At 41.3% G+C, this 27944-nt stretch overlaps 1 protein-coding gene across 9 annotated transcripts in view; it reads right to left on the bottom strand.

Annotated features, from left to right (window-relative positions):
* Positions 1 to 27944, bottom strand: part of fmnl2a (formin-like 2a) — a 240933-nt gene that overhangs the window by 82519 nt on the left and 130470 nt on the right. For all 9 annotated transcript variants that reach the window (XR_007262411.1, XM_020519188.2, XM_048598572.1 and 6 more), the window contains exons 2-3: positions 21159 to 21242; positions 2675 to 2755 (exon numbers count right to left, since the gene is read on the bottom strand). Coding sequence is in view for 8 of the 9 variants with exons in the window: in XM_020519188.2 (XP_020374777.2) it covers positions 2675 to 2755; positions 21159 to 21242 (165 nt within the window). In the remaining variant the exon portion in view is untranslated. The remainder of the gene's footprint in view (positions 1 to 2674; positions 2756 to 21158; positions 21243 to 27944) is intronic.

Below are 27944 nucleotides of genomic sequence, written 5' to 3'. Positions count from 1 at the left end.
TATTGTTATCTATTCAGGCTGTACATTGTACGATAAGAACACTTTAAAACATCCTCACTCAAGCATAGATCGTAGTCCAGCAGACAGCATGCTTCTGTAGTGCTTTCAATGCATACTATGTTCTAAAAAAAATGCCAATTGAATTTTGTAGAATTTATTTTTCACTATCTGATGAAAGAGTTAAAGTTCACAATTTATGTGTTTTTGCATAAATTTCTCTAAGTACCATGCAATGGCATTTATTCTTGCTATAAAACCATGATATGAAACTCATCCAAAATAGGACGAAAAGTCAAAAGAAACTACCTACACTTCTTTACGTGCTTTGTCGTATTCCTGTCCAATTGGCCTATAAAGGTTGTGTCATATATCAGTGCTGCATTGAAGTAAAGGCACATTCAAAAACCATAAGAATACAAAGCCAGGATTATTCAAGCTGGAAGAAAATGCTTAGTGCAGCTCTGCCATCTGACCGTGATACAAAAAATAGAAGCTGATAAAATCCACACAGGATGCAAGAACATCTGGGCTGATCAAATAGAACATTTTTAGAACATGGAACTGACTGTTTCGACTTGTTTCACTGGAACATAGGAAGGTCAGAGGTGACCTTACCGAGGGTTATAAAATCATGAGGGCCATTAATAAGGTGAATAGCAAAAGGCTTCTCCCTGTGGTGGGGGGCTTCAAAACTAGGGGCATATTTTTAAGATAACAGGAGAAAGTTTTTAGAAAGAACATGAGGGGCAACATTTTTTTTCTACACTACGAGTGATTAGTGTGTCGAATGAACTTCCAGAGGAAGTGGTGGATGCAGGTACAGTTACAACATTTAAAAGACATTTGGATAAGTACATGAATAAGAAAGGTTTGAGGGATATGGGTCAAACACAGGCAGGTGGGACTAGTTTAGATTGGGAACATGGTCGTGGTGGACTGGTTGGACCAAAGGGTCTGTTTCTATGCTGTATGACTCGATGAATTCAGAAAAAAAGCAAAGCACCTTATTTCCAATATTCTGATGCTGAAAGGGGATGAGCACAATAAATACTTAACAAACTTCATAATTTCTGGATGTCCATTAAATTTGGGATTTTATGTAGTAAATTCTTCAGTGTCCATCACATAGTAATCACGATCAATGATGTAATGAGTGTGGAGCTGGAGGAACACAGCATGCCAGGCAGCATCAGAGGAGCAGGAAAGCTGACGTTTCAGGTCAGGATCCTTCTACAGAAATGTTTTCTGAAGTTTTCTGAAGAAGGGTCCCAGCCCGAAACGTCAGCTTTCCTGTTCCTTTGATGCTGCCTGGCCTGTTGTGTTCCTCCAGCTCCACACTGTTATCTCTGACTCCAGCATCTGCAGTTCTTACTATCTCTCAATGATGTAATCAGTTTCTTTTTATATACAAACTGAAATTGATTTTACAACATTTATAGTGGGAAAATAAAGTTGCAAGAGCTGATGTACCAAGACCATCCCAAAAAATCAGGTTATTAAATCTCATGCAGTCCTTGAGGGTTTTGCATGAGAGATCACAACCTTGCATCCTCCCACCTCAAAAACCTCAAATCTCACACCACACCACTAATTCCAGTTTTATTGTTTTCACATGCTTTCTCTTGCTGGAGTGTGTGGGAGCAAGAAAAGGCTATATACATGGAGCCTTTCCAGTATTCATTGTGCCTTTGAAAATCTTCAAATAAATCTTGAGATACCGCAATTTAAGCACAGGATTTTCACTATGGATGGTAGTTGCATCCCTTTCACCATGATGCTCTCTGGCTTTGGAAACAAAAAATATCTTAAGTATATTACTTACATCTATGGTCAGCTAGACGTGTGTGCAAAGTGGTTGCTAATTCCACATGCAGCTAATTTGACTCAAACTATATGAAAGACCATTTTCCTCTTGAACAGAAAACTGACATTTCTCGGTTTCACAAACAGCCTCTTCGTCCACATCGAAAGCAGTATTGTCACTTACTTCTTTATCTACAAGGGAGGTGATGGTGTTGTGGTAAGGTCAGTGGACCAGCGATCCAGATTCCACAGACCAATGGTCTGAGAACATGGGTCCGAATCCCACTGAGACAGATGGGGGATGAAATTGAAATTCACTGGAATTTTGGAATTAGCTCAACAGCAAACATGAAATCATACCCAATCGTCGTAAAAACCAATCAGGTTCAGTAATGTCTTTGACGGAAGGAAATCAGCCATCCTACATGTGACTCTAGACCCACAGTGATGTGATTGGATGGGCAATAAATGGTGACCTAGCCAGTGGCACTTACATTCCGTGAACAAATAGAAAACCAGCCAGATGGAATTCAGCTGCTTTGTGTGAACATGGAGAATGCAACATGTGTCAACATTAGTACAGTATTAGAATGTTATCTAAAATCTGAGTTGAATTCTTTTCCTCTAGTACTTCAAAGCCACAGTCATGGCAAGTACGGTAATAATTAGTTAGAGGTAATTAACTAGGTAACAGACACCAAGAAGCTTCAGACCCAAAATCTTTATAGCATTTATTGCATGATAAAATCATGAACTTGAAAGAAACAATCACCCCACAAAGTTAAAAAAAATGGAATGCGAACTCATCAAGAAGTACAAATCAACTAATAATTACAATACAGTAACTTGAGTTTTTAGAAACATTCCTTACCTTTCTGGTTACAGCTGGATCAAGATAACCTTTCAATTTCAGAATGTATGTATGTGGAGGATTTTTCACTTGAAATCGTTCCTATTGTGACAGAAATATTCACACATTAGCTTGTTTAATGTGACCACTTGAAATTTGAAACCACTAAATTAAAATAATTGACTGCATGTGTTTAAGGCACTGTGTGCTTAAGTCTACTCAGTCTCCTATTCAAAGCTAAAATGGCTTTTTATAACTGAGATTGATGCAATCGACATTGCCCCAAAGAAAGTACCAAGATCCAATCTACTGAGCTGATAGTCCCATTTCTCAAGCTCTGGCTTGGTTTTTTATCCCTCAGGAAGCAATCTTTTCTCATTGTTATGCACTTTTTAGTTAGGGAACAGTTGTTGCGCTTCAAGTTCTGGCTTCAAAGCGAACCAAACACCAGAACAAACAACATCTCTATGATGTCAATGCCGAATACAAACTAGAGCACACTCAAAACATCCTTCACTAAGAGTTCAAGCATTGGATGGCACCGGGCAGTCTTGTAACTGCTTTCTTTAATTTGTTTATCCTTGCTGGTGTACATTTTCATGGACACAGTCTGAAGTTTCAATTGCCAAGGTTAACAGGCTGTTATTATGATTACCACAATCGTGTCAAATTCTGCCTTGCTGACTAATTTCCAGAACAGGGAGGAGAATGTGTAGGTAACTGGAAGCACAATTCACTGAGTTTTCCCTCCAAACCAGAACCAGTGAAGTTAATTGTAAACACTGTCATTGTTGCCAACCCAGCATAAACTGGGGATTGAATCTAGTCTTTTGTGGTCTGTTAGGTTTAGCTACTTCCTGGACACCAACCACTGAAGGGCCCAAATATTGATTTAATGCTAAGAGAGGTCCATACAGCACTATCGGTCTTTGTTGCATTCTGAAATTCCCTCCAAATTTACATTTGTATCCATGAAGCGTGCACGCAGCGTTCATTCATTAATACGTGTCCAACTTAATTCATGACACAGATTCCACAAAGGGAGCATACTGCATGGGCATCCTTTGTTTGATTCTTAACATTATCATCTGGCATTTGGCATAACAAACCAGGGTTCAAAATGCAGACAATGGTTGGTAAAAGTGAAATATTTTCATCATTAATATCACTTTCTCAGTCTGACCCAAATTCTAAACATCATTAACAGTTATCAACCTCTTGTCCTTTTCATCCTCCTTTAATGAACTGTTTTATAGTAGCATATGTACATCATTGTATGTAGTGTGTCATTATTTACTTCATGCTTTTTAAGTTACTTACTATGTACTAATTGTGCCAGTTTAGAATGAATGAATTACCGGAAGCAATTGCAAAACATAACCTTCTAACTTGAATATTTTCCTTTAACACATTCAGTCTTGAAACTCACACCTCTGGAACAAGTGGCAAGTCCCTGGAATTGGATAACTAAGCATGATGCTTGCAGCAGAAAAGCTGTGGCTGGGATTTTCCCTTTTGTTGTCCAAGTAGATGTCTTTAAGAGCAAGACATTCTTCCCCTGCCACAAGCAAGAAAGCCTGCCAGTGGTCATTAATTGACCACTTAAGTATCTTAACTAGTATTAGGTTGGGTAGGTCGACAGAGCTTAATTCCTGCAGGGCCAAGAGGGGGCCAACATACCAACACACCCAATAATCTGTCCTTCGCCCGACATTCTCCACCACTTTTAGGGAGGTGAAAATCCTGGGAAGTACATCAGCCAATGTTCACAGTCCTAAAATACCAAATTAAATTTGCCAAGTGGATCTTGATGATGGACTACCGTTCCTTGTTGATATGAACAAACCACTCATACAATCACATAGTGGTTTAAATCAGGATGTAACACTTGTCATGTTTGTATTAAATGAAATACCTATTTTGAATAAGAACAACGTATTGTGCACCGATTAGACACATCTCCACAAAGAATGAGCTAAAGCACCCTGGAAGGCAGAGGTCAAATGAATAATTCAGGTTCATAGTTCTGTTGAGTACCAAAGCTCATGTAGAAAATGCAGAGGAGATCCAAAAAGGCAAAGAGGGACCAGGACAGAATATAAGCATAGATTAGCTGCTGATATCAAAAAGAAACTAAGTATTTTGTAAATATATAAACAGCAAAAAGGGAGGCAAAGGAATGGTTAAGCTGATTACAGTGCTGAAATAACATCTTTAGAGGAACATGGCACATCTGAAGTACTTTACATTTGCTATAACTACAGAAAAAAACATGTTGCAAATGTAGCAAAAAAGGAGGAAGTAGTAGTGATAAAGATAGTATATACAGCAATAAACACAGAGAAGGTGCTTGAAATTCGAAAAGGCAACTGGATAGCTCAGTATTTTTTTGTGTAGACAGAGTTTCAGAAAGTGTTTGCCAAAATACCACATAATAAACTTGTAAGCAATATCAAAGCTCACTGGATTAAAAGCATGAATACAAAATTTGCTAAGGGAAAGAAAACAGAGAGTAATACCAGAGAACTGCTCTTCAGGCCGAAGGCAAGTCCCCTAACGGTCAGTATTAGGACCAGTGAACATTTTGCTATATATTAATGACGAGAACTCTGGCATATAGGACACAACTTCACAGTTTGCAGTTGATATAGAGTTCAGAAATGTAGTAACCAATGAGAAGCATATAAGCAGTGAAACATAAGGCAGAATAGTAACACTGGCGTTTAAAAGGAAATAGCATTTTAAATAGAAAAATGTGAAGAGGAATTTTTTAGTTGCAAGAATGACATTTGCCATCATTACTCTATGAAATTATGACATTCACTATTGCACAGTTAGAAATGTAAACTCAGGTCGCTGTGTGAAATTCCTTACTCCGTCCACAATGTATAGAAAAAGCCTTGCAGATGAAATTGATAGGAAATCACTTGAACTAATATGGGTTTGGCTGTTTTATATTATTAGCTTCACTATTAAGAGACATGAGAAAATTGTGATTCATTGAATGAGGTGTAACTGGGTTTTAAATGGCATATTAGATCAGAAATATTTCTGAACAATTGCTCCGAACAATTTAAAATTAAATGTTAAATTTGTAGGCTATCAAATTTCTCCACTATGATAAATGAAATCCATAGATATTTAGAAATGTTTAAATTAATTATACAGCTACTGTACCCACCTCCTACCAAGGCTCATGCTCTAATGCCTGCAATATTTGCCTCACTCAGTCTGACTCATCCTAACCCCAACACCACTTAACCCTGCATGCCTTCTGTGCTGCCTAATCACTCACATGGGGCTCTTCCCCAGCTGTACCAATGGTAATAAGTGCGCCACTTGCTTTCATTTCTGTAACAGAGTCATAGAGATATCCAGCACAGAAACAGTCCCTATAGTCTAACTTGTCCAGGCCAACCAGATATCCTAAACAAATCTACTCCCATTTGCCAGCATTTGGACCAAATCCCTCTAAACCCTTCCTATTCATTTTCCCATCTAGATGCCTTTTAAAAGGTTGTAATTGTACCAGACTTTACCATTTCATCTGGCAGGTCATTCCATACACGCACCACCTTTGGCGTGAAAAAGTTGCCCCTTAGATCCCTTTTAAATCTTTCCCTTCTCAGCTTAAACCTCTGCCCTCTAGTTTTGAGATCCCCCACCTCAAGGAAAAAGGCCTTGCTTATTTACCCTATCCATGCCCCTCATGATTTTGTAAACCTCTATAAAGTCACCCCTCAGCCTCCAATGCTCCAGGAAAATAGCCCCAGTCTATTCAGCCTCTACCTATAGCTCAAACTCTCCAACCCTGGCAACATCATTGTAAATCTTTTCTGAACCTTTTCAAGTTTCACAACATCTTTCCTATAGCATGGAGACCAGAATTGAATGCAATATTCCAAAACTGGCTGAACCAATGTCCTGTACAGCTGCAACATGACCTCCCAATTCCTATACTCAATGTACCGACCAACAAAGGCAAGCGTACCAAATGCCTTCTTCACTATCCTATCTACCTATGACTCCACTTTCAAGGAACTATGAACCTGCATTCCAAGGAATCTTTGTTCAGCAAACGGTCCCCAGGACCTTACCGTTAAGTGTATAAGTCCTGCCCTGATTTGCCTTTCCAAAATGCAGCACCTCACATTTATCTAAATTGGACTCCTTCTGCCACTCCTCAGCCCATTGGCCCATCTGATCAAGATCCCATTGTACTCTGAACTGACCTTCTTTGTTGTCCACCACACCTTCAATATTGATGTCATCTGCAAACTTCCTAACCATATCTCCCATGTTCAAATCCAAATCATTTATATAAATGACGAAAAGCAGTGGACTAACACTGATCCTTGTGACACACCACTCGTCAAAGGCTTCCAGTCTGAAAAGCAACTCTCCACCATCACCCTCTGTCTTCTGCCTTCGAGCCAACTCTGTATCTAAATGTCTAGTTGTCCCTATATTCCGTGTGATCTAACCTTACTAACCAGTCTACCATGAGGAACCTTGTCAAACGCCTTACTGAAGTCCATATAGATCACAATCATCGCTCTGCCCTCACCAATCCTCTTGGTTACTTCTTCAAAAAACTCAATCAAGTTAGTGAGACACAATTTCCCACTCACAATGCCATGTTGACTATCCCTAATCAGTCCTTGCCTTTCCAAATATATGTAAATCCTGTCCCTCAGGATTCCTACCAAGAACTTGCCCACAACCAATGTCAGGCTCACTAGTCTATAGTTCCCTGGCTTTTCCTTACCACCTTTCTTAAATAGTGGCACCATGTTAGCCAGCCTCCAGTCTTCTGGCACCTCACCTGTCGCTATCAATGATACAAATATCTCAGCAAGGGGCCCAGCAATCATTTCTCTAGCTTCCCACAGAGTTCTAGGGTATACCTGATCAGGGCCATACCTGATGTCCAGCACCTACTCCTCTGTAATATGGACATTTTTCAAGATATTGCTATTTACTTCCCCATGTTCTCTATCTTACCTATCCTACTCTACAGTAAACACTGATGTAAAATACTTGTTTAGTATCTCCCTGATCTCCTGTGGTACCACACATAAGCAGCCTTGCTGATCTTTAAGTTGTCCTATTGTCTCCCGAGTTACCCTTTTGTCCTTACTGTATTTGTAGGATCCCTTTGGATTCTCATTAACCCTATTTGCCAAAGCGCTCTCATGTCCCTTTTTGCTCTCCTGATTTCCCTCTTAAGTACTGCCTTTATACTCTTCTAGGGATTCATTCGATCCCAACAGCAAGCCTCACCAGACCCGAAGTAGTAACTCTGATTTTTCCTGCACAGATGCTGCCAGACCTGCTGAGCTTTTCCAGCAACTTCGGTTTTTGTTCTTGTTTTACAGCATCAGCAGTTCTTTCAGTTTTTATTCACTCGATGTCTGCTGTCTATACCTGACATATGTTTCCTTCTTACTCTTGACCAAAACCTCAATTTCTCTCGTCATCCAGCATTCCCTACACCTAGCAGCCTTCTCCTCACCCAACAGGAACATTCTGTCCTTGAATCTTGTTACCTCATTTTTGAAGGCTTCCCATTTTCCAGTTGTCCTTTTACCTGCGAACATGTGCCCCCAATCAACTTTTGAAAGTAAACTTGCCTCCCTCATTCCAAGAGGAAAACAGCACGCAATAGGGCAGAAAGAGTCAAGACAGATGTTGTGCTGCCTGTCATTCAGCTCCTCACCCCTCATGTGGTGAAGATCCTGTCTCTGACGACCCTGAGCAGAGCTTGGGCTGGTATTGGAGGCTCTGCTTGAGTTATTGCATCAGGATCCTTCAACAGAAGGCTATCCCCTTTGCCAGGACTGGGGCCTACTGAGGAACTATAACAAGCTTCCAGACTGTGTCTGCGCTGAATGGGATGTCAAGGCAGCAGTAATGTCAACCTGGTAGCTTTGCCTGAGGGCGAAAAGTGCAAAAGGGCAAGGCAATACAAGGCAGGAATGTTTTGAGCATCCAGATAGGTTCTGCGTGAGTGAGTTTTATCACAGCATACAGACGTCGGACATGCAGATTGGTCCAGTTCATGAGCTGGGGACATATCCCTGAGTGAAAAGTGTCCTTGCTGCAACATTACAATGATAGCTGCTGGTGCAGCCCAGGTGTAGCACTGAAATGCAGAAACATTGTGTGAATGGACCAGATATGAAGCTTCCTAGAAGCTACCTCGTATCAGATGCTGATGTCTGTGAATGTGAGACAGTGTGTGGCTCATGCCCATACAGAGTGCCCTGAAATGTTGAGCTCAGTTTCCTTTCAAGCAAGCAGTCAGCTGAATCCACCAAGTACCTGCTCTGACCTCCATGTCCAGTCTTCCCAATGTTTAGTTTGTTGGGAGAGTTTGGCAAGACCAGAACCTGAATATTAATGAAGGGAGCTGGGCCATAACAAGGTACTTAACTAGCGTTACTCCCCATTGACTGGCAACTCACCAGTCTAACGAGAATATTACCATATCACATGTGAGAAGTGGAAAAGATAGAGCGAGATGGGGACTCTCCATGTTTCTTACCTGGTTCTGCCAGATGTCTTGCCATAGCCTACATTGCAAGGACTCTTTTAGGATCCCACCCACAACAATCACTGATACGGTCAGGATTTCTTGTGGCCATGATCTGTATTCCACATAGTTGGTGACTGCATGCATTCGACGTGCAGAATTCTATACCATGAAAGTGCCTGATTAATCTAACTGCCCCTTGAAAGATGTCACATTGCCTACATGTGGAGCCTGTGTCCTCAGACAGAAAAACACTCACTCCATCCATACCAGGAGTGGTGGCAGCCATTTTTTATTGCAAATGGGTCAAGGATTAAAGGCAATGCTAGCTGTGCTTCGCAGAGTGGGTCACAGGTGACGTGTAGGTAGCATCTGAAATCTTTACATGCCTTTCTTCCTTGCATTCCTTGTTGACCCCATCAGTTCTGAGCTTCTCCATTCACTCATTTAAGTCTCCACCTCCCTTCATTACCCTTCTGAGCCCTGGGCCTGCTGATTAGTTATACAACGATCATGATACACTCTGTCATCCCACTGAAACCAAAGTGGTGGTGGTTGTCGATGACACCTCCTCCCACAGTAACCCATGCCCTTCAATGCACTATAGTCTCCCCCATCCTTATATGCTGAGTTGCATCAGGTCACAATTATCGTCCAATCTGCATCCTAGAATGCTGCCTCCAATTTGCATATTTGACTACCCCAAAGTGCCACCCACACCAGTGTCCCTGATTACCCACTCTCTTGACCTCCAGTGAACAGACCTCCAAGACTGACCATGGCATGCCACTGACCAACTTGGAATAACAGTCCCAAATGACGAGTGACCAGACCTCTAACAATGCAGTACTGAAGTGGTGAACTTTATCCTAAGTGTATCGGAGATGCACCATGATAATGTGGTGATTCTGGTGCATGTCTCATGCCAACTTTGATGGACAAAGGAAGCAGATGGTCACTGGCCAGGTAGCATGCCCCGAGATGTTGCAGAATCCCGAGAGAAAGGAAGGTCCAGAGGAGCAAGCAGCGACCTGGAGCTGCCAAGTACCCACTCAGACTTTCATGTTGGGTTATTGCCGCCAGCTAGTTTCGCTGTACTACCTGGTAAAACAGCAAACTGCAAGTAAGTGAAGTGAGACTAAGTAATAATGAGGTTGATGCACTCAAACAGACCACTCGCCACTTACTAGCGAGATTCTTATCTTGCTGTCAAAATGTTAGGTGGAAACCAGATTTTTTTTCCTGCATCCAGAATTTCAGACTGGATTATATCAAAAATGTGTGAAGTGTCAATTTTGGGAGTCTCATGGAGGGTTTTTCTCTGTGAGCTATCTCACCACAATTCTCCATCTCACTGTATATGCACCACACCTCCACAGCACCACCCTTGTGCTATTCTGTGTTTACCAGCTGACACCACATTTAAAAGGCCAGTTGTACACCAAGTCATAGCTGATAGCCATGAATACCCTTCACAGTACAAGACATGGCAGAGAAATGAGAAAGAACAGCTTCTCAGGACACACAGGCGCCACTCGGTGACCATTTATTGAAAATGGTCCAACATTTTGGTTGGCACTGTGGTTGAGTGGTTAGCACTGCTGCCTGACAGTGCCAGGGACCCGGGTTTGATTTCTGCCTCGGGTGACTATCTGTGTGGTGTTTGCACATTCTCCCCGTGTCTGCTTGGGTTTCCACCGGGTGCTCCGGTTTCCTCTCACAGTCCAAAGATGTGCAGACTAGGTGGATTGGCCACGCTAAATTGCCAATAGTGTTCAGGGATGTGTAGATCAGGTGGGTTAAAGGGCTAGGGGGATGGGTCCGGGTGGGATGCTCTTCGGAGCGTCGGTGTGGACTTGTTGGGCCGAAGGGCCTGTTTTCACACTCTGGGGATTCTATGATTTGTAAATGTATTGCTATCTTCCTGATTGACCATCAATTTAATCACCGCTACTAGAATCAAGCTCCATGGGCTACTTGTCCTTGGTACCAAACCACGTTAGGACAAGTGTTACTCTTTCATCAACACTCAGTGCAGCATAATATCTTGTCATTATTGAGCGTGTGAGCATCACATGATGGAAAGTCAAACATGGTTGAAACCAATAACTTTTGCCATCAACTTCGTTTGTACAACAAGGAAAGGAATAAAACAGAAAAAAAGATAGCTGTATTTGCCTCAGTGAATAAACAGGGGCTGATTGCATTTCAAGCAACAACAAACTTACAGCCAATGAATGATCAACGCACCCAGCTCACATCTGTTGGAAGAAAATCAAAAATACTGCAGCTGCTAGTAATCTGAAACAGACACAGAAAATGCTGGAGTAAGTCATCAGGACTGGCAGCATCTGTGGAGAGAGAAACGGAGTTAACAGAGACCAATATGACTCAAAGTCATATCGGACTCAAAGCATTATCTCCGTTTCTTTCTCCACAGAAACTGCCAGACCCACATCAAATGGAAGCAGGTGTCAATTAAATCCTGCCTGGCTTTTTTCTGCTTCACGTCGGAGCATTGAGGGTGATGTTCTTCTTGCTTTATGTCCTCATCGTCCTCTTCAGAAAACTGTTGCCACTCTTCTGGCCCTCTCATCCCATCCCTTCTTTGCCTGCTTAAGTTGTGCAGACAACAGCAAGTAAGGGTTATGCAGCACACTCTATCAGGGGTATACTTCAAGGCTTTCTCCACCACTATTGTAAGGCATTTGGCTCTTAAATCAAAGCAGGAACATGAGAGTTTTCAAGGATATAGGCATCCTGGCAGCTCCCAGGGTACTTAGCACAGACTTATAAGGTGTAATACCAATGATCCCTGATGACTTGTATACATATAAATGGAATAGAAGCCTTTTCAGTTGATGAATTCAGCCACATTATGAGAGATTAAAAGTGTGAAAATCAGTGCTAATTCAATTATCTCAATAAAAAGTAAATAAATTTCTCCCAATAGCAACATTACCCATCATTGATAAATCCAGTCGGAATTGATAAGTCACATCAGTCCCAGTGTCTTTGTAAAGCTATGGCTACTGTAAAAAAGATAAGTGCAGTACAGACCCCTGAGAAATCAAAATCCTAACCAAGCCAGCTGTTGACATTTTAAACTACCTCGTAACTTGGGCATTTTTATCTATTTTAGAGCCATAACAAGAATGCCAAACAAAGACAAATGTGTAGTTCACAAGATTAAGATTGATATCTCTTCAAGTGTTTTGTCTGCTGTTAGTACTCCCAGTCCTCCATGCTAATTTGTGGAATGTGTCGATTACAACAATGTGGGAATATTGCTCGTGTTTGAAGAAGGCAAAATGTACCTTCTACTCCTGCTACTGTAACAGTTATAGCTCATCAGTTCCAAACTAGGCCAAATAAATTAACATTTAATGCAATGTAAAATTCACTTAACATTTACTATTTAAACAATTCCAAGGACTTATGTTTCATATTTGGTCAGTTGCTTCTGTTTGCAGTCTAAGTGAAAAATGCTAGAAATTGTATCAATGACATGTTCTGCTATAGAATTATTAATAGTCCATACGGCATATTCATATTCTATAGGATATTCCTGGTTTTATTATGCTTAGTGCTATTTTCTATCAACCTTTGCAGAGTATATGAGCAATTACTTTTAAACAGCTCAACCCCACACCGCCCACTTCTACCGCAACCCCGCACCGCCCGCTTCTACCCCAACCCCGCACCGCCGGTTCTATCACCCCAACCCCGCACCGCCCACTTCTATCAACCCCAACCCTGCACCGCCCGCTTCTATCAACCCCAACCCCGCACCGCCCACTTCTATCAACCCCAACCCCGCACCGCTCGCTTCTATCAAACTCCTGGACACCACCCCAAGGCCTCCTACCCTCCCTCGACCTCTTCATCTCCAACTGCCGTCGAGACATCAATCGACTCAACCTCTCCAGCCCTCTCACCCACTCCAACCTCTCCCCCGCAGAACGTGCAGCCCTCCGCTTCCTCCGCTCCAATCCCAACCTCACCATAAAACCCGCAGACAAGGGAGGCGCAGTTGTAGTATGGCGCACTGACCTCTACATCGCCGAGGCCAGACGCCAACTCTCCGACACCTCCTCCTACCGCCCCCTTGATCATGACCCCACCCCCGACCACCAAACCATCATCTCCCAAACCATCCACAACCTCATCACCTCAGGTGACCTCCCACCCTCGGCCTCCAACCTCATCGTTCCCCAACCCCGCACCGCCTGATCCTATCAAAAAGCCTTCCTGCTCCTATGATGCTGCTTGGCCTACTGTGTTCATCCAGCTCTACACCTTGTTATCTCTCAATGACTTGAATGGTGCATTAATACGCATTTATGGATATTTCTTCACTTCAGTTTGCTTCAACTGTTTATCAGTTTGAAATGCAATTTAGAAATATTGGGTAGATTGCTCAACTTGCTGTCTGGACATGAAAGGAAAATGGGGCAGTTTTTAAAATGGGCAATCAATCTGCAAAAACCAGCAAATGCCCAGGCAGCAGGATGAAGATCTACTTCATTACTTTAACAATTAGCTGCTGTCTCATTAGACGGAGGCAACTGGTGGTGGCTTAACCAGAGGGTCACTACACCTCAGGTTAGGGGAGAGGTTGAAAAGGATAGGCCTTCATGGTAATCTCAGCCAGTGCAGGGATTGAATCCACGCTATTGGCATCACTTTGCATTGCAAACCAGCCATTCAGCCAACTGAGCTAGCAGTTAAATAGACAAGATATTTAAGACATTCTATCCTAGTTAAGACAACAAAAAACTGTATTCATATTAGGTGAATGATGTTACTGCGTAATATATATTTGAATGTTAGAAAGAATTGTAATACAAGTAGAGGATAAGAACACCACTTGTTTCCAACAGCAAATTACTGAATGAATTGAACAACTGAAAAGAATGGTTGTAACGAAATTTTGAAAATGTAAAATGAGGAACAAAAACTGATCAACAGAGAGGTTATAAATAAACAAGCAGTCTAATTGGCTAAGTGATGTAAAACTGCACAGTAAAAGGCCAGAACACTCTCAACAATCTCTGGTCAGCAGCATCAACAAGGAAGGGAAGCCCTCCCAAGAAAAGGACTCTGGCCATAGCTGTGACCTGCTAGCATCCACAGCACAAGGGAATTAAAAGAGGCCACTGCTGCCCAAATCTGCTGCAAGGAGACTGCCTCAAGGCAAAGGTTGAGCTTTGGCCTCAGTGGCAGAGCTCTGGCCATTGTTGGGAAGATAGTGGCTGTGCCAGCATCTAACACCAATCGACACTCAACTGAACCTGTGGCTGTCAGTCAGGCCATGGGTAGCAGTTGGCAATTGGACCACGCAAAGATTACTAGGTGGTGGCATCGGTGGGGGAGCCAGACCAACACTACGTTTTCTAATTTTCATCTAATTTTGCCTCCAAATCTATCCCCACAGGTTGGGAAAACATAGTCCAGAAAATGAACAAAAATATGGTTAGTGGAGCTGGATTTAGGGAACCGTGAGATCATCTAAAGAACTCAAGAAAGTTTCTGAGCAAATTCCCTTGATCGGGAAAGATATTTCTGCTCTGGAATGGATACAGGGCAGATCCATCAGAATAACGCCACGAGTTAAAGGGTTAAATTATTGGACAGTATCCATAAATTTGACATTTATTCACTTGGGTCTAGAAGGTTAGGTGGATACCTAATACAGGAGTTTAAAATGGTAAAGCTGTTTGGTAGGGTAACTGTGAAGAACTTATTTCTTCTCATGGGAAATTGAGAATAAAATATGCAACGCTAAAATTAGAAACAAAAATAGAAAATGCTGGAGAAACTCAGCAGGTCTGGCAGCAACTATGGAGACAAAACATAGTTCTCTCCGCAGATGCTACCAAACTTGCTCAGTTTTTCCAGCAATTTCTGTTTTTGTTTCAGATGCCCAGCATTCCGATTTCTTTGTTTGATGCTAAAGTTAGAGCTTGGCCTTTTTGGTGTTAAATCACAACTCATTTTTTGTACAGAGTGTGGTGGAAATATGGAACTTGTAATTCTACAGATGTCAGGTCAATTTAAATTTTTGAGACTGATATTGACAGGTTTTTGTTAGATAGGGGTAACAAAGTTTATGGAGAAAGATAGGTAAATGAAGTAAAGATACCGTGCAGCAATGAAATGAATGTCAGAATAGGCTTGGGGTACTGAAGGCCTTTGCCAGTTCCAATGTAACTGACACTGTGAATCTCATATATTGACATTGCAGGCAGTCCAGAGAAGGTTCACAAGGCTGTCTCCGAGATGGAGGGACTTTCTTGAGGTCAGGTTAAGTAGGTTACGCTGAACTCATTTGTAGTTTAATAGAGAAAACTGTACTGAAATATATAAGATTCTTAAGTAGATGCAAAGAGCTTATTTCCCCTTGGGAGAGTCTAGGACCATTCAGCAGAATCTCAAAATAAGGGAACGCCCATTTAAAACAGAGATGCGGAGGAATTTCTTCTGAGTGTAATGAATCTGTAGAATCCTTTATTGCAGAGGGTTGTAGAGGCTAGATCATTAAGTATATTCAAGGCTGAGATAGACATGTTTTTAATCAGTAAGAAAATTGAAGGTGATGTGGATAGAGGTAGCAAAGTGGAGTTGGGATTATCAATTCAACTGTAATCTCATCGAATGGCGGAGCACACCAGACGAACTGAATAGTCTACTGCTGCTCCTTTATCTTATGGTCGTATCTTAAAATCTCATTTTTTTTTACAGACAGACCCTGAGGATTGAGGATGACTTTCTTCCACTCCAGTATTGTGTGTCCCGAGGAGATTGAATAGTTCAATTGTGGAGGATGAAAGGGTTAATGCAACATGAAGCACACTATCAAAACTTTTGCATTCAACGACAACTAATATATCTGAAGATTCAGCATTGAACTTACTCTCCATATAAAAGAACTCATTGTGGAGGAAGAAGAAAGACAACCTATCTCTTCATTCCCACTTCAATTCTTTCTACTGGCAGAGAAATTAAAACTGGAGTGTACTCCTTTAAACAGTGGGGTGTGGCAACCATGACAACATTTTTCACGACTGCATCAAGGTCAGATTGTATTGTAGGAAAATAGCCTTTTAAACCATGCAAAGAACTTCAGGTGATTTTTATAATGTCAGAAAAAAATACCAGAGGTAGTACCAACAACTTCACTAAAATCTGCCATAGCTCACCCATAAAGAGGAACAAAATGAAATGCCAAAGTTAGCCTTTAAATCCTAGCCCTTTAATCTGCAATCTAATAATTCACTGTTATGGCTGTTGCATAAAGGTCTTCAATGAAATAAGTTTCTTCCTACAGTATCAGTACATGTTATTTTGCAACACGTCAAATATAAGCAGAATTCTCTAACTGATGCATTGAATTTTAGATCTACTGTTCAGTTTGTTAGCCATAAAGAATAGGAAGCTTCTAAGTTTAATTCTCAGTTTGTGCTATCAACTAAATCTCAGTTAAAGTGTCGGAATGCACTCCACAATTAGCCTCAGTGTAATGACCGCATCTTTTCATTTCCTTTGTTTTTGCACAGTAAACTAAAAAAAGGACAAAAATGGCTTTAAACCAAGGATACTGAGCAAAAGAGATAGCTGAAGTTTTACAGATCATGTTTACTGGATACATTGTGAACTATATACAGTGTTGTGTTTTCCTGGAACAGCCAGAGCAGAAGCAGACATCATGGAGCCAGTGAGTTCTGAACTAAAAGGAAAAACCGGCTAACAATAACATTCTGGTTGGCTGACCAGGTGCCTGTGGCTTGTGTGGGGGCAGTGCAGCTGAGAATCACCTCGCCTGCAAAGTGTAGCATCAAAAAAAATCTCACTCTGCCGTGCGATAGTACCAGAAATTCGCCAGTCACACTAACTGTATTCTACTCATCTTCATCCAGAAATCTCCTGTTGAAGGAGGAATATAATGCCTCAAAGACAGTGAAAGGACAAATTCTCAACCAGTGCATGAAAGAGAGCATCTGTTGTGCAAATGACTTTGTGCCAACAGCAAAGAACTAAATAGAAATTGAAAGGAAGAAAAAGAAAGCAGCTCATTGAATGTTGTGGTGCTATTGAACTGTTTCTCTGATTTCTTTTTCACCCTTAATCTCCATGTTTTTGTATATCTGTCTGTTTGTAAAGGTGGCACATTTAATAAAGAATAGAGATTAATTTGTAGAGTTATGTTAGCAGTTCATATTTCGTATTTGCCATTGGTTATTAAACAGCTATTTTCTTGTTAATTATATAACATAGTTCATGTCATGGAACCTAACCTGAGTTCATTAGTCAGGCTACTAAGACAATTTTAGATAATTTGATTAAATCCAGGAATCATGGGACTTGATTTCCAGTGCACAACACCAGGGACACACAACAAACGCAAATATAAGGGAGGAAGAAAGGGACCAGCTCCCAAATTTTATCTCACAGCCATTGTTGGAAGTATTTTTGTGGACATATTGTGCAGAAAGCAATTTGGCTTTGGTTCTGTCATCATTGATTAATTAAAATGAATCATCTTGATATATTTGTATATATATATATAGCCACTAAGATACTATATTAAAGGGCAAAGAAAAGTCTGGAACATCAGCAAGATGTCAATCTTTTCAGGGAAGGAAGGAACAAAAGTAGGGCATTGACAGAGAATGCCACAAAAAAAAGGAATGATTCCACACTTGACAGATCTCGATACCAAAGTTGAAATGCAGTCACCGATCAAATGGCACATCTGGTAGCAAAATTACATATTATGCAACCAATCTTTCATTGTGGCTCATAGTCACCTGGGTCTGTAGCACACTTATGATAATCAGCTGCTAAGCCAGTTTAGCTCACCGTTTTGTGAGACAGGCAAGCTTAGCTAATTGTTGCTGTCTGTAACCATTGAAGGCAGATAGTCACTGTAAAAACTCAAAAAATTTCAGGCTCCAGGTCTACACCAAGCTTTTTGTTTTCTTTTAGTGCAACTAAGTGTGACATCCAGACGAAAATTTCCTACCACATTTGGGAAACTGACACTGGGATCACTTCCAGTTCCCAACACCACTCTGGGCTGTGGAGTGGAGGGAAGATGTTATAGCACATTATTTTCACAGGTTGTTAATTAGCTAGAGGCCAATTCGCAACCACAAGAATGGTAAAAGGGGTGGGACAAAAAGAGAGTGAACGCTGAACTTAAAAACAGGCATTAGCTTATATTTAACTTCATGAATGCAACCACCAGGTTCCCAGAAGAGCAGCTGAGGACCGGCACCCAGTGCAGGGCTGCTCTGAGTTTTATACACACTGGCCAATATGTGAGGAGGAAAATCCTCTTTCCAGGAGAGGAGACCATCTTGTAAACCAGACAAACACAGATAGAGGTGGCTGAGACGGTGAGCAGATAGTGGCAGAATGGACTGAGTCTAGTCTTGGAAAAGATTCAATAATCTTCTTTAGTCAGGTTAAGTGGAACACTGGCCCCTCATGATAGGCCTCTGGGTATTCAACTTCCAGCAGACACACTTGATCAGTAGCCTTAAGGGTGCCTGCTTTTTTTTATATACACTTGTGGGACGCGGGTGTCGCTGGCTGGCTAGCATTTATTACTCGGCCCTAGTTGCTCTTGAGAAGATGGTGGTGAGCTCCCATCTTGAACTGCTGCAGTCCATGTGCTGTGGGTTGACCCACAATGAGTGATGGTAACTAACGACCTGTCCTGGACTTCCCACATAAACGTGACAGTCAAAAAGGTACAACAACACCTCTTCTTCCTCAGGCAGCTCAGGATATTTGGCATGTCCATAAGGTCCCTCACTTCTACAGATGCACCAGTGAAACATACTGTCCGGGTGCATAACGGCCTGGTATGGTAACTGCTCTGCCCAGGACCATAAGAAACTACAGAAGGTGGTGCACAGCCCAGACCATCACAGAAGCCAACCTTCCATCCATGGACTCTATTTACATGGCTCATTGCCATGGAAAGGCGGCCAACATCATCAAAGACCTATCGCACCCCGGTAATGACCTCCTACAACCTCTTCCATCAGGCAGAAGATACAGAAGCCTGAGCACACGCACGAGCAGGTTCAGGAACAGCTTCTTTCCAGCCTTTATCAGACTGTTGAATGGAGTCTAGCCACAAAACATGTAGCCTGCAATGTAACCTGTATGCCTCCAAGTCTTTTTGATCTGTACATCTTTGCTTGCTCTGATCTGCCTGTGCCGCTCATAAACAAATCTTTTCACTGTATTTTGGTACACATGACAATCAATCAATCAATCATGATGGAGGGAATGCCATTGATGAAGCAGCTGAAGATGTTTGGGCCTAGGAAAATACCCTGATGAACTCCTGCAAAGACGTCCTGGAATTGAGATGGCTGTGCTTGTTGGAGGTCAGTCATCTTGTATGCCAGGTATGACTCCAACCAGCAGAGAGTTTGCCCCCAATTCCCATTGATTCAAGTTTCATTTGGGCTCCTTGGTGCCACACACAGCTGAATACGGCCTTGACGGCAATGGCTGTCACTCTCACCTCACCTGAAGACAAGAGAAGTGTGTGTCCAGGTACTCACTGAGCCCTCAGCAAGACTGCAAGCCAAAGCATTGTTGAAGAATTGCCAGTACCAATACATGCAACCTCCTATGTCAGTGAATCAATGGCAATGGTGAACAAACAGCCCCTTTCGTATCTCTTTTGTCTTTGCATCTGAAAAGGCCATATAAAGTCAGTGAAAGGACAAAGAGGAGGGGAATCCCTCCATTCCTCTTTATGGAGCAAGAGCAAAGAGTTGAGCTAATCATCATGGTGTATAATCTTATAATCAGGAGTTATAGGAAAAGGGCAGGAAAGTGCAGGGGAGAAAGTTGGATCAGCCATGACCCTACTGAATGGAGGAGCAGGCTCAAGGGGCCAAATTGCCCACTCCTGTTCCTACTTCTTATGGTCTTAGAGTATGAGGGAGCCACACTACATCACTTTCCTTGGCCTATCTGATCATTTATGCAGCAAATCCAGTGGCAAAGGCTGCTCCTACATTAATGCTGGTAGAGGAGAGTCTGGAGTTCAGTCCTTTGGTACCTCCACACTCAGTGTGACTGCTAGGAGCATCCCAGCTGCAAGCCAAGACAAGTGAGCAAGTTGACTCCATCTGCATCATGTCTTTGTCAGGCTATTCCAATGCAGACCCGTTTCTGGCTTCTCATTCTCATCCAAGTGTGACTACCCTGCTGGGAAAACTGAAGGATCCCAGTACTATGTGGTTGCAGTATTTTGAAGGACCTCCTGTTTTTCAACATCTCCTAAGTTGGATTGTTGTTCTCATCAGCAGACATATGACATGTAAACACTTTATGGTCTGGCTGGAGTTTCTGATAATGCCGCCAGGAATTATTTAGCATTCGGTCTTTCACTCAAACAAAATATTATCAAACCCAATGAAGACATTACTGTATGGAAATTTATTTGGAGATCCCATTGTCACTGACAATTCATCATGCATGTTTTTGGTTAATTCAACGAATGTGTTGATGAGTTTTTCTCTTGCTTGCTATCATTAGAAGGTACAGTTTTCATCCTTCCAGTGGCATGACTATTTGTTTTTATTTTGCTGATTTGGTTTTGCAAAATGCAGTAGATGCATCAAAAATGCTAACATCTGTGATAGGAGCTTTACAGCGCGTACACTTTTTTTTAAAAACAGCCAATTGTCAACATTATTCCATCTATTAAACAAAAAACCATAATGGATTGCAAACAAATCATTTATTCCATGTGAAGTATTTAAATCCATGGAAGTCACAACAAACAAACAGAACAAACCCAGATGCTTGACACGGAACTGAGAACCACTCAGAGACATCAGCAATGAAACAGGCCATTCAGTTCACTCCATATATTCAATGCTAAAGCTAACAGCTCTCATCCCATTATTCAAGAGTGTTTTAAATTGGTTTTACCTGATCACAAATGAGCTCCCACTTCTTCTCATTATCATATTGCCTCAGCAATCTTGCTTTATCAGGAGGAAGATTCATAGAATTCTGCAAAAAAAGGAAAAGGCTTGTTACAATAATCCAGTAAAAACAAGTAAATTAAAATTTTACATGACAGCATTTAATAGCTCAATTCATATTGTAATGATCAACAGAGTGCTAATAACGATTGTGTTGCTATTATGAGATCAGCTGAATCTCTATAGTTAATTCTGTTGCATTGTCTATCCATAGCACTGTCAGTTTTAAAGAACTAATGCAACATATTTTACCACAACATCAGATGACCTACAGACACATACATGCCAACCATCAACATTTTACCCTGACACTTAGCATGGCTGCTCAAGGGCAGAAAAGTAATGTGGAATTAGCCTGCTGCAAAACAGGGACTAGGATATTTTGCTTCAGTCACTCAGAGTTCATGTTAGGTAAACATACAGCATTGTGCCTCACTCTTTCATCCAATAAAAAGTTATCAACAGGAAAATCAGAAGGTGGAAGGTTCATAATCTCCCACTGTGTTTGTGTGGGATGTGCTGGGAGCATTGGAAGAGAAATCTGGATCCTTTTTCTTACAGTTTTGGTGTTGGTTTAATTTCACTGGAGGGTGAGAACTTGCCAGGGAAAACTTTGGTCAATACTAGAACTCAAGATTGACTACACAAAGACAACATTAAATGGCATTTTACTAATGAGATGATAGCCAAATAAACAACAGCAATATATCCTGGTAACAAATTCTAAGCTACAGAAAATGAATCCAGATATGTTCACATCAGGCCTGTGCCACATAACCAATCTGCTGTTACAAAATGAATAATTTTAATATCAGACACTAACGAGCTTAGATGAAGGGTGATGTGCTAATGTAAAAATTTGAATCCTAAAACTCATCTGTCTGTTTTCAATTGAAATGCGAGCAGGCAAACACCCACTTTAGAAAAACAGTGTGCCGATATTTAATCCCATTTTAATTTTAACCTTGGCTAGTTGGGTTTTCCCAAGTCTTGAAATGAGAAACATGTTAGCTGAAAAATTACCTGCTTCATTAACCCTATACCTGCAAACCAACAACAATCCCCACCATCAAACCATTTCAATCTCCGGTATTCCCAATCTCACTCTGCAAACTGCTCAACCTTTCTAGTTTCTACCATGTGGCTACCACACTGCTCTTGGTCTGTAATCTCCACTATCTCAGCCTCTGATCTGCCTCCCCTAAACATCACCTCCCTGTTTTTGCTTGGCTTTGTACTTTGATCACCCCATGTTCCAGACTCTGATATTCCTCCTCCTCACCTTCAGCTGAGCTGATCACCTGACTTTGTCCACTGATCTTCTTCCAAAACAAAGCCCTGACTTTCCCAGGCTCTTAGACTAGGAGCAGTCACCAAAGTCTGTACTGACAGCCAGGCAGGCTTTAGGTAAACCTGGACTTTCATTCTTTTGGCTTTCTTAACCTTAAAACATGCATCGTCCTAAGCACCGCTCCACCACCTTTCTGCCTCAGTTAATATCTTTGAAAAATCCTATCAGAGGTTAGCGATTATCTCCATGATACAGCTATGCTAAAATTTTGAATTTCGCAGATCATCTGGTTGAAAATAGTGCCAGCTGGAACCATTTTTCAAACATAGGCTAGTAAAATTCCAAAATGCCTCCACCCGCAAGATGATCGGCAGGACTCAAAAGTCAAATCCTAATGAGGATTTTAAACTTCCTTCGAAGAGTACTGTGATATCTTGTAATACAATGAGCATTAAAATGGGATTAACATGACGAGAATAGGATGAAGAAACAGTAGAAAAAGAGACTCAGTAGTGACCATTGGACTAAGACATGTAATTTAATAGACCATGATCAAGAGACAGTCAAACACTTACATGTCACAAGAATGATAACGAATGTTGCTACTACCTTTAGTCTTTATGCCACAAGAGACTCACAGCATATCCAGGGCCACCCAGCAATTATGCCTTTCTCCCATGATCCAACCATATATATAACACTTCTTGTTTATATATATAGGGACATTTAAGCGACTCTTGGATAGGCACATGGATGATAGTAAAATGTAGAGTATTCAGGGTAGTTTGATCTTAGAGTGGGATAATAGGTCAGCACAACGTTGTGGGCCGAAAGGCCTGTACTGTACTGTGCTGTACTGTTCTATGTTCTATATGTTCATTTTTGATGGTACAAGAATTTAAATCAACAGTCACTTGTAACAAAAAGTACTTTTTTAAAATACATGCAACCCATTCACTATACATTATTTTTGGCACATATTATTAGCCCCAAATTCTGCCAAATGCATCAAATTATACTTAAAATGTTGCTTTATGAAGGAGGCATGCTGCAAAAACTTTCATTCTTTAATACATCTAAATTCAATCACCTCTAAAACCTCAAGTAGTTTTCCTGCTAAGTCTAACCAATGAGATATTTGAGCTTGCGTAAGGTGCCCCAGAGGAAATCATAGTCGCAGTATAAGTCAGATGTGGTTAAAACATTGTAATCTGATTCTATGCATGAGCAATCAAACATAAAATTAGCCCCAATACGGACATCATAAAGTTGAAAATGAAGGTAAGCACATGTCCCACTACATTCTTCTGTCACAAATAACAGTCACAAACAAACAATTTAATTTTGGATTTAACTGAAAAAGTCAAATGTGAATGCAATCCCAAGATACTGGCAATAAACCTGCAATAGTTTGTAAATCAACACAATGGAATGTATTCAGTTACTGTAAAGCGTTAGCCTGGATCTTGGATCTATTTTCAGAGACATTCTTGTCATCAGTTTTTTTTAAATTACCATGTGTTGTGGTGATATAAGAATGCAATTTATTGTTGTTTCTGATGAGGACCAAGTGCAAAATCCGAAAGAAATTAAATAAAACATCAAATTATTCTTTTTGCAGCTTGCTCTTGACTTTCTTTTAGGAGCTTGCATAAACAATAGCACTATTACCCCAGCTACAGTACAAAAATCAGTTTAATCAAAATTGTAGCTAATGTTCTGGAAACATTGCGTGACCAGCTTTAACAAAAATAACACTTTACAGTAGAGATGTTTCGGGAAAGCTTTTCAATTTGCTGGTTGCACATGTAAAAGGTGCATTAATCAAATTTGTAAAGTAAACTTGAAATGCCTTTCAAGAATTCATAGCATTTCACTTCAAAGAGAGTACAACCCAGCAATCTTTTTATGTGTTTCACCTAACTTGCAGGCAAGTCTTGATTGTTAATGAGCAGAAATACTTAAGCTAAACAAACTTCAAAAGGGCATAAAGTTGGTGAACCCATCAAGTATGTTTAAAGATTTACAGGGAATTGAATTCTTCCTCTCGTCACATAATCTTTAGAAAATGGCTGCTGATTTCAATTGGGAAAATTATTTAATGATCCAGAAAACATGACTGCACAAGTGCAACTAAGAAGATATTATTTTCATTCATTTCCAGAAGGTTGGTTAGGCTCAGTACTCCTTCAATTCCGAGATTATAGTTTTTCTTTATTCATTCATGGGATGTGGGCTTCGAACAACCAACATTTATTGCCCCTCTCTAACTGCCTTTGAGAAGGTAGTTGAGAGTTCCCTTCTTGAACCATTGCAGTCCATTTGCTGTAGGTAGACCCACAATGCTATCAAGACTTTGGCGCAGTAACACTGAAGAAATGATGATGCATTTCCAAGTCAGGATGGTCAGGGGCTTGGAGGGTAACTTGGTGGCATGCCCATTCATCTGCTGCCCTTGTCCTTCTAGTTGGTAAATGGCCATGGGTTTGGTTTGGAGGGTTCTGCCTAAGGAAATTTGGTGAATTTCTGCAGTGCATCCTGGAGGTGGCACACATTGCTGGTAACGTGTGTTGATGTTACAGGGCGTGAATGTTTTTGGAACTGCAACTAGCAGGTGGGAAATACTCCATCACACTCCTAACTTGTGCCTTACAGATGGTGGACCGGCTCTGAGAAGTCAGGTGGAGAGTTAGTTGCTGCAGGATTCTTAGGCCCTGAACTGTTCTTGAAGCCACTGTATTTATGTGGGTAATCTGGTTCAGTATCTAGTTCTGCTGTCCTTGTCCTTCTAGATAAAAGTGGTCATGGATTTGGAAGGTACTGTCTGAGGATCTTTAGTGAACTTGACCTCCAAATCATTAATATAATTATTGTGAACAGCTGGATATTTGGCATGTCCATAAGGACCCTCACTAACTTCTACAGATGCACCATTGAAAGCATACTGTCTGGGTAAATAACGGCCTGGTACAGCAATTACTGTGCCCAAGACCATAAGAAACTACAGAAGGTGGTGTGCACAGCCAGACCATCACGGAAGCCAACCTTCCATCCATGGACTCCATTTACATGGCTCACTGCTACGGAAAGGTGGCCAATATCATCAAAGACCCTGGTAATGACCTCCTACATCCTCTTCCGTCAGGCAGGAGATACAAAAGCCTGAACACATGCACAAACAGGCTCAGGAACAGCTTCTTCCTGGCCGTTAGCAGACTGATGAATGGATTTTCTGGCCTCAAATGACACTGGGCTTGCTAACGTTGATCTTGACGAGAGCACGCCCTGTACAATGTAACCTGTATGCCTCAGTCTTTTTGATCTGCACATCCTTTGTTGACTACAATCTGTCTGTACCACTCATAAACAAAGCTTTCACTGTTTTTCAGTACACAGTATAAGTCAAACAATCAGCATGGAACGTTTTGCCACAGGGAATATTACAGGCAGGTACTAACGCACATTTTAGGCGATGAAGAAATAAACACAAAGTTGGGCAGCATTGGACAAAATGCCTGCACAGTTTTGTTTGATCCATCAGTTGCACCAACAATTCTGAGGAATTGTTAATTGATAATCAGCCTATTTCCTTCATTGTTAAAAACAAACAATATCATCCTGGAACAGGCTGTGCCTTGCTTCCTCATGGTGTGGACTGGTGTAGCCCAGAGTGGGACTCGAGGCAGCGTAGCATGGGCTGATGTAGTCCAGAGCAGGACTGTAATGGCGGAGAAAGAAAAGTTGGACTCGTTAAGTTCTCTTTTCTTTATTTTACGTTGATGGGAGTGATGCCGATGCATTGAAATAGTATAAACTTTTCACTGTATTTTACATTGAATACATGTGACAATAAATGATTCGATTCATCACCGAGAGGTCTAGGTGTGAATAGGAGAATCCTGGAATATATGACCATGCTTCAGGTGTCAATATAGTAGAAGACGTGACCCAAATGATGATGGGAATCACCAGCTCCTATTGGTCACATCTCTTCAGCACAATCTGGTGCCTATACTCAACCACAAACTGCATCTCTTTGAACACGTGACAATGAAATTGATTTCCCTCATTCAGCAGAGCACACATCAGCACAGGTGAAATGACAAAACTGCTGTATGCTGTTATAGTTGAACTTTATTGTTACAAGAACCAAGTTAAGAAAGACAGATTTTCCATTTTGGTAAACCAAACCTCTCTTTGAGTCAGTAGTTTCCAGAATCTGCTTCAGGTTCGGAACCAACTCAGTGTTTTCCATGGCTGATGAGCTCGTAGAGGTGAAATAGTTTCAGAATTTCATTCAACACCTGCACGAAATTCCATTTGTAGTTAAAAAAAAATACCAGGCCTAGGTTTTAGCAGTGTGCTGACGATGTTGTATTTTTGTTAATCCCACCACCCCTACCCACCACCTTGATCTCAGGTCACAGAAATTGTTCAGAGACAGCTGAATTAAATGGGCCGTAATGGCTGTGCATTAAAGTGGAAAATTCTTTGTATAGTGAGATTTTCCCCTGTTTTTGCTTTTAAACTTCTTCACGGAAAAGCAGAACCGTAATTATATGATGCTAACTATCAAAACGTATTCAACTACTTATTGTTTACACTGACTGTGCATTTCAGGCAGCAAATTCTAATGGGTCATGTCTGAGACTAGAAGCTATGCAGCACAGTGATCAAAGGCTACGGGTGTGGGCTGGATTTTCATGGAGTCAGAGAAGCTGCACACAGGAGTGAAAATGGAGGCCAGGATCTGATTTTCTCTACACTCTCCATTCTGCAAATAGGAACAATCTATTTTCTATAATTGTCATGGAGTCAGATCAGCTTTTAAAAAGATTCATGGTTCACTACACCTCAGATGTTGTTGTAAACCCTAGTCTGAATAAAAGAATCTGTTTGAAAGGTCTAACCCTTGCAGCCCATTCTAAGCTATGCTCCCAACCCACACTGATGGCCCTCATAGTCCTATACCGAGGTCTGGCCCTTCATGTACCCATTTGGCCATTCACAACCTCTGTGCCAAGCTCCACCTATCCTACAAAGATAAGGCTATAGCACTTGCATGCCCATTCGCCCACTGTATAGAATCAATGAACACTATAGTGACAATAGCAAATGCTGAAAAGGGTCTTTAAAAAGACATTCAATTCTAACTGAGACAACAAGGTGCAGGGCTGGATGAACACAGCAGGCCAAGCAGCATCATAGGAGCAGAGAGGCTGACGTTTCGGGCCTAGACCCTTCATCAGAAAAGGGGGAGGGGAAGGGGGTTCCGAAATAAATAGGGAGAGAGTGGGAGGTGGATAGAAGAGGGATAGAGGAGAGGATAGGTGGAGAGGAAACAAACAGGTCGAAGAGACGGGGATGGAGCCAGTAAAGGTGAGTGTAGGGAGGGAGTTAGGAAGGGGATAGGTCAGTCCAGGGAGGATGGACAGGTCA

The sequence above is a fragment of the Rhincodon typus genome, chromosome 7, assembly GCF_021869965.1.
Source record: "Rhincodon typus isolate 14 chromosome 7, sRhiTyp1.1, whole genome shotgun sequence".
NCBI lineage: Eukaryota > Metazoa > Chordata > Chondrichthyes > Orectolobiformes > Rhincodontidae > Rhincodon > Rhincodon typus.
Note: the sequence above shows the minus strand (reverse complement) of the source record. Positions and strands in the feature narration are given on the sequence as shown.